Here is a 7269-nt window from a genome sequence, read left to right on the forward strand (position 1 = left end):
ATTTTTGCAAATAATCGTTTGTCGTGTCCCAGGGAACTCGAGCTCAGGGGCTATGCGATGGTGATAGAGGTGAAAATGCAATGGCATGATCTAACGTTCTGTTGAATGTACTTTAAGAGATTCCGTAAACCAAACACGTTCACATGCTATAAAGTTTGAGCTAGAAGCAGCTTAGATTTTTGCGAGTACAGTTAAATTCATCGATGCAGGTTTACCCTGAATTTTAAGTTAAACCGTACGTCTGTTTAAGTAAAGACCGTATGTCTGGTAAGACATATCGATTTTTCCGTTTTATTTGAGTCTGAAACGATTCTCCGACAATTGCTTCGTCTACGAACATTTCGTCGACAGAATGTTTCGACATCGGGCGTATGAACGACAGAACCATTCATCTACGAACGATTCGCCGACAGAATTCATTCAGAGACATACTGTTAATCAGCGAATTGTTCGTAGATTGATTAATGGTCAACATTTTACGCGAAGTCTTATGACTGCGACATTTTACCGTGAACACGCAAAGACTAGACGAGCCTTTAGCTGTATATAATATCATTTGAATTCTTAAAATAATTATTATACCTATATGGTCGTCCAAATTAAAGGGGACCTTATGGCGGCTAGCACTTAGGGGATAAACTGCGTTAAGCGTGTGCACGCACGTGAGCACGTCGCGGGCCACGCTTCTGGTGCACGCACGTGAGCACGTTCGCGTGCTTATGCGCGGGCATCGGCGCGTGCATCCGCGTACGCAGTTTTCTCAGTACAATTTTGACGTTGGAGGTGTACAGTCGAATAAGTAATAATGGATAAATTAATGTTGTATTATTTATCAAGACGACGGCGACGACGAATTGCCAAAAAAAGACGCCAGCCAGTAAGCCCGTTCGTTGAATCTAGGTTACTGTGCGGGGAATTCGTGGTGAAGTTTGGTATATTAAGAAAAAATGAAAGGTTTTTTTTCAAATATTTTAAAGTTTCATTACAAGTCTATGATGAATTATATTCAAAACTGGAGCCCTATTTGAAGACTAACAATCTACGATTGAAATCTACGTCAATCGTATCACCAATGGAACGATTTGCAATGACATTGCGGTAAGTAAAGACATTTCGATATTAATAATCATCTTTATTCATGTAAAAAAACAGTCATTATTTAACAAAAGTTTAGAACACTCATATTTTTTGCCAATTTATGTAAGTCACATTACTGTTTAGCCACATCAAGCAAGAAAGAAGAAGAAGTTCTTATTGTTTCGGCAGTGACACCTGAATATGGCTTAAAATGTTTTTCTTGATGTGGTTCACTCTGTTCTTAGGACCGAAACACATAACCGCACACTTATTAATCATCATATTAATCACAGTTTCTTATATTTATTAATTATATTTTGTTATTTCTAAATTACACAGTTTTATCTTTTTCGTTTTTTTTATCTATACCTACTTATTCACTTATTTTTTTATATACTTAATCACAACAGTCATCACAGTGTCTTGCATAAACGCTACGTTACAATTAGTCATTGATTATTCATTTGAAATACACTAATAAAATCACAGGTTCAAGTTTAAAATAAAAAAACACAATAACAGTTAAAACAGTACAATAAGTCTAAATGTCTTAATTATAATAATATACCTACCTTACAAAGTATTAATTATAATGACGCATATTGATTGCAAGTTTTTACATATGAATATTTCCCTTATTAATTATTCCCTTCTATTACTAGATCGGGTACTAATATTATTTTAAATTCTTATTTATCATCACAATCATAATCACAGTTTACTACATAAAAGATTAAATTTAAGAAGAGGACATATGAAGGAGCAATGTTATGAGTAGGTTCAAAAAAAAGGTCCATTAAGTAAAAAAGGGATAGTCTATTGATACACTTTTTTATTTGACCCCAAAATAGGGTTTAAGATAAAAGTGTCCGAATCGACCCCGTTTCTTTCCTTATGAACATGACACCTCAAGGCTTGTAAACTTTTGGCGAATGCCCTTGTATATCATAATAATTGCACATGAGACCAGAAAAATATAAATATAAAATTGCGCTTTTTACTAACTTAAATAGTTCTTCATGTTCTTCTCTTTCTTTTGTTCTTAATAATTAAACAGTCTTAATCAAATCTTCAAAGTCTTTCTTGTTACCTATTTATTCATTGTTCGTATCTGATCTTACATTTAAGGATTCTAAATCATTCGTTACCGTATTTTGCGTTAATGAAAGGTCATCAATGGTAATAATCATTTCTTTTTCAATATCAATTAAAGCTTCTAATACTTTCGTACGAAATAATAATTTTTTAAAGCGACTCAATTTTTTTACAGTTGGTAATAATGACTTAAAAAAATTCAAGTCTTCGTCCATATTATCTGCAGTGTTATTCTTCACGCAATTTAACAACTCTAATTCGAAATCAGTTGGCGATTCGCACTTACGTTTCTTGGAAGATCGTGTTTCTTTGGTAACGCTGGAGCTGGTGCTAGGTACATTAATCAAATCTTCTTCAATAATCGTATTATTTTGTGAAGTTCTCGGTGACGCGTTTTGCTCTACTGACTGATTAAAATTGTCTGCCGATTCTTCTCCTTGAGTATTCGAGTTTGAATCTAAAAATGACAGCATGTTATAGTAAATGTATGTTTTATTTGCCCTGGAACCGGAGCCTGATTTAAGTTTTTTTTTAGTAGACCTCACTCTTATATAAGTGTCTCTTGCAGTTTTCCATCTTTGCTGCAGCTTTTTCACTGAAACAATAACACAGGTATTTTATTTTATTACAGATATTTAGTTAGTGGACATACCTTCGTCGATATTCATCTGGCGTATCAGACAGGACTAACCACGGTCAGAAAAATAGTAACAGAAGTTTGTCAAATTATAATTGAAAGGTTAAAGGAAGAATGTATACCAAAATTTTCCCGTGCGCTATGGGAAGGTTTTTTAACGCAAGCCCAGTTTCCTAACTGCATAGGTGCAATAGACGGAAAACATATACGCATTATAAGACCTCCACATAGTGGTTCCCTCTATTACAACTATAAGCATTACTATTCTATTGTACTGCTTGCAATGTGTAACGCCAACTATGAGTTTACCTATATAAACGTGGGAGTGCAGGGTAAAGAATCTGACTCCGCAATTTTCACACAAAGCCGATTGTACGAACAAATCAACAATGACTTAATAGATATTCCTCCTGCCAAAGCATTGCCCGTAATACACAATGATAAACCAACCAACATTGCTGCAACCGCAGCTTTGCCCTATATTATTGTAGGAGATGAAGCATTTGGGTTATCTAGCCATGTCATGCGGCCATATGCTCGAGCTCTCGATTTAAACTACAAAAAAAAAATATTCAATTATAGGTTAACGAGAGCGCGACGTTATATTGAGTGTACATTTGGTATCATGGCTAATAAATTTCGCATACTCCATCGTCCATTGAACGTTGGAAAAGACAAAGCAATTTGTTTTCTTAAAACAATTTGTATTTTGCATAATTTTATAAGATCAAGAAGTCAAATTAATGACTTTCATGATATTGTCATTATACCAGACCATATACGTTCAGTTCGGGGGTTAATTGGAAATACCCACAGAGATTCGTATACATTACGCGATAACTTCGCAGATTATTTCGTTGCAGACGGACAGCTGTCATGGCAAGATCGCAGTATTTATTGAAGGCTTTTTTATAATTTATGTACATTCAATAATTGAATTTTCACGGTTTTTTACCACACATTTTTTATTAACATAGCAGGCATATTTTAATAATATACCTAATGATTTTATTTGTTAAATTCATCGGATGTAACCAGTTGCGCCGCCATGACAGTCGAAAATTATAAGAAATTCAGTATTCTTACATTAAATAGGTAAAATGTTATGTAATTACGCATAAAATGAAACTTTTTTTCTTTCATTACACATCCAGTGATGTGTAGTTTGTACAGTGTCTAAAAACACAAGTAGGCATCTTTTTTACTAAAATATTATTGGTACTCAAACACATGTAGACGCGACACCGATTGGAGCGTGACTAACTGCATGGTAGGCAATTACCTTCCATTGCTCTTGCCTTTGAAAGCGGGCGTATAACTAATCTAGTTATATAAAATCATAGGATGTAACCAAATAACTAAGATTGTTGTAAACTAAAGTTGAGAGATGTCAAAGAAAAACCTACAAAACTACAAAACGCACGCTTATTTTACAAAGTTACTAGCCCAATTCTAAAACCAATATAATAAATATTTTAGTTGATAATTGTTTTATTTATTTACCTACCGATCCACTGTTTCTGCCCTAAAATGATTTTGAACCCTAAATACACCGATAGTGTGAAGTAGTGTGAAGCTCGCAGTCGTGAACATACTGGTTGTCTCGTGACGCGCAAAATGGCGGCGACCGCGTGGCCGAAAGAAAGAACCTTGGAATTTATCGAGCAATAATTATATAAAACCATACCAATATTATGGGACATTGTTCACACGAATTTCACAATGTTCAGAAATACGCAGTATCTCTGCACTAGTTTTGAATATAAGCATGATTTTATATTTACATAGGTAAATTATTGTAAATATTCCGAGTTTTAATTTTATAGTTGGATTAATTGTTGAAAACATTTAATTGACACAAATACAATTGAAATAACTAATTATATATAACTAATTGCATAGATTATTAAAAATAAAAATTAGGCGCAAAGAATAGTTTACCTAACCTACGTTATTATAAAATAAAAAAAGAGTGTAGGTACTTACCTTGTATGTTTTTTTCTGCTTCACTCCAGTCATCAAAATTTTCAAACAGTACTTTACAAATGTCTAGCCATGCTTTTGATTTAGCGTCCCGGTCTTTAAATATTTCGCTTGATTGGTCCCATATGGCAGGACGACACTGAACTTCAACAATTACCCTTTCTGTATCAAAATTTGTCATTTTTTGTTATGGGCCGGGCACGCGCGTGCGGTCGGTTCGAGATAGCGCTGTCAACTGAACAAGCACGCGCGTGCACCCGCTAGCGGGCTTCGCGCGTGGACCCGTCCAACGTGATGCGTGATCACGTCGCGTGCATGCGTGCTCCATTGCACGGAAGTATCACGCGACGGGCTCACGAGCGTGTGCACGCGCATGGGCACGCGCGGGTCGTTTTTGTATGGACACGCGAGAGGCACGCTTAACGCAGTTTATGCCCTTAGGTTGCAGTTGTTCTAATACAAAACAGCGGCAATAAAGACCTAAGTGTTAGCCGCAATAACGTCCCTTTCTATAAACTACTATATTTATTCATATATCCCAAAAGAGATACATTTTTTATTTTAAATTAGGCATAGCAGCTTAGTGAGATATAATGGAATAAAATGAGATCTTCTTAAAACTATTTAGAAATAATTAACTATTCCATATTTAAATTTGTGCGATTAAAATATGGAATACATTCAGCCAGTTTTGTATTTTTATTAAATCAATATTTTAATAAGGTGCAATATTGAAGTAGTTAGCTTGCTTACATTATCGCGAGCCCAAACTTCGTTAATATGTCTATCAGCCGAAGCCAATAAATATAAGATGGCTTAACTGTGTTAATATAAAATTTAACACTTTATACAGCCTGTGTATCAAGAATGTAAAAAAGATTTATTAGTTAGCAGAGTTATCTCTATTCCGTATTTTTACAAAACGATGAACGACAAATTTCCTATTGTATAGTAGCGTCATATAAAATGTCTTTGGCAAGTGAAGGTAGAACTAAGACAAATTTTGTAATTTTCCAAAAAAAAAACAAATACCAATCGATTTTGACCTCATCGAAAACATTCGATATTAATTGTCATCAGTATTACGCTAAAATATATTCGATATACATACAGACAGACATTAAAATCCCGCAGGATAAATAAAAAATAAATCCGTTATATAAACGAACAATGTTAACACAGTTTCTTTACGTTTTATTCAGATTAAAACAAAGTAAATATTAGCTAACGGAAAATTTTATTTACGCAGTCAGCTCTACGTAATATTTGCAATGGAATACAACTGTATACTAATAGTTTGTCGATTACCCAAAAAATTCGTTGTATACAAAACTAAAATTTAATACAAAAAAATAATAAAGACCGTCTTAACATCGGTTTTTGTGATTTCGATCAAAAGATTCGACATACTTTTTTTTTTTGAAGACTACGTTTTGTAGTTGCAGTACAGGAGTAGTCTAAAATACAAAACCATATCGTCTAAATCACTCGTCACCATCCTTACATGGCGATCCTGCCAGAATTGTATAATTCAAGTTAACTATTATATAAGATAAAGCGATGCAAATGGTGATGATTTTTATCAATATATATCGGTAAATTAATAACTCAATATAAAGAAACAATAAATGTTCATTGATTCTTAAGTGGGCTATATCTGTGCATAGGAGATATAACATTTATAGGGGGTCTTTATGGAACTAACAGAAGTCAAAGAATTATTTTTTATTTTTTTATATCTGTCTGTTCTTTCTGTCTATATGGTTTGTTTGTGCATCACGCAAAAACGACTGGATGGAATTTAATGCGGTTTACACAGTTGTATAGCGGACGATCTAACTTAAAATCTGGTAATAAGTTTCATCACGATACGTTGCTTAGAACTAGAGATTTTGTACCGACGCTTTAAACTCAAAAACTGAATTTTGTAAAGTTTCTATTAATTAACCGAGCGAGCGAAGCGAGCGATGTCTATCTACTTGGGGCAAAAATACATTTTTTGTATGTAACGCGATAAGTTTCGAACCGGTGGTCCGATTTTGATGAATTTTAAAAGGTATGTAGAATCTGTCAGTGGAATTTTTAAGTTCGTGGGGCATCAAAATCGGTTAAGTAGTTTTTGAAATATTCACAATTTTGTAAAAACTCATCAAAATGTATTGTGTTCGTGAGGTCTACGTTCGCGGCGAACAACTAGTAGAATAGATTGTATGATTTCTATGGAAAATTTAGTTGTATAATTTATTATGGTTTTACCCAAGCGAGGCCGGGACGAGCAGCTAGTTTCATAATAAAAGCCGATAGCAACATTATTTTAAAAATACATTTCTTATCAGTTCTCTTCCTCAATGAATAACTCTCAATAAGTGAACAGTTATCAACGTAAGAGATAGCTAGTAGCCAGATGACTGGAATCTTAATAGTTTTATACGATTTCCGTTCAGTCAATGAATGAACGAACTTGGATTATCGTTAAG

The 7269-nt window shown here is 34.1% G+C and overlaps 1 protein-coding gene across 1 annotated transcript; it reads right to left on the reverse strand.

Moving 5' to 3' along the window:
- Nucleotides 1-1092: 1092 nt before the first annotated feature.
- On the reverse strand, nt 1093-5237 carry LOC128669788 (uncharacterized). Its single transcript, XM_053744901.2, has 2 exons — nt 4796-5237; nt 1093-2767 (listed from the first exon to the last, which is right to left on the reverse strand). The coding sequence occupies exons 1-2, from the start codon at nt 4971-4973 to the stop codon at nt 2172-2174; spliced, it is 774 nt and encodes a 257-aa protein (XP_053600876.1). The 5' UTR covers nt 4974-5237; the 3' UTR covers nt 1093-2171.
- Between the last annotated feature and the right edge of the window lie 2032 nt (nt 5238-7269).

This window comes from Plodia interpunctella, chromosome 5, assembly GCF_027563975.2.
Source record: "Plodia interpunctella isolate USDA-ARS_2022_Savannah chromosome 5, ilPloInte3.2, whole genome shotgun sequence".
NCBI lineage: Eukaryota > Metazoa > Arthropoda > Insecta > Lepidoptera > Pyralidae > Plodia > Plodia interpunctella.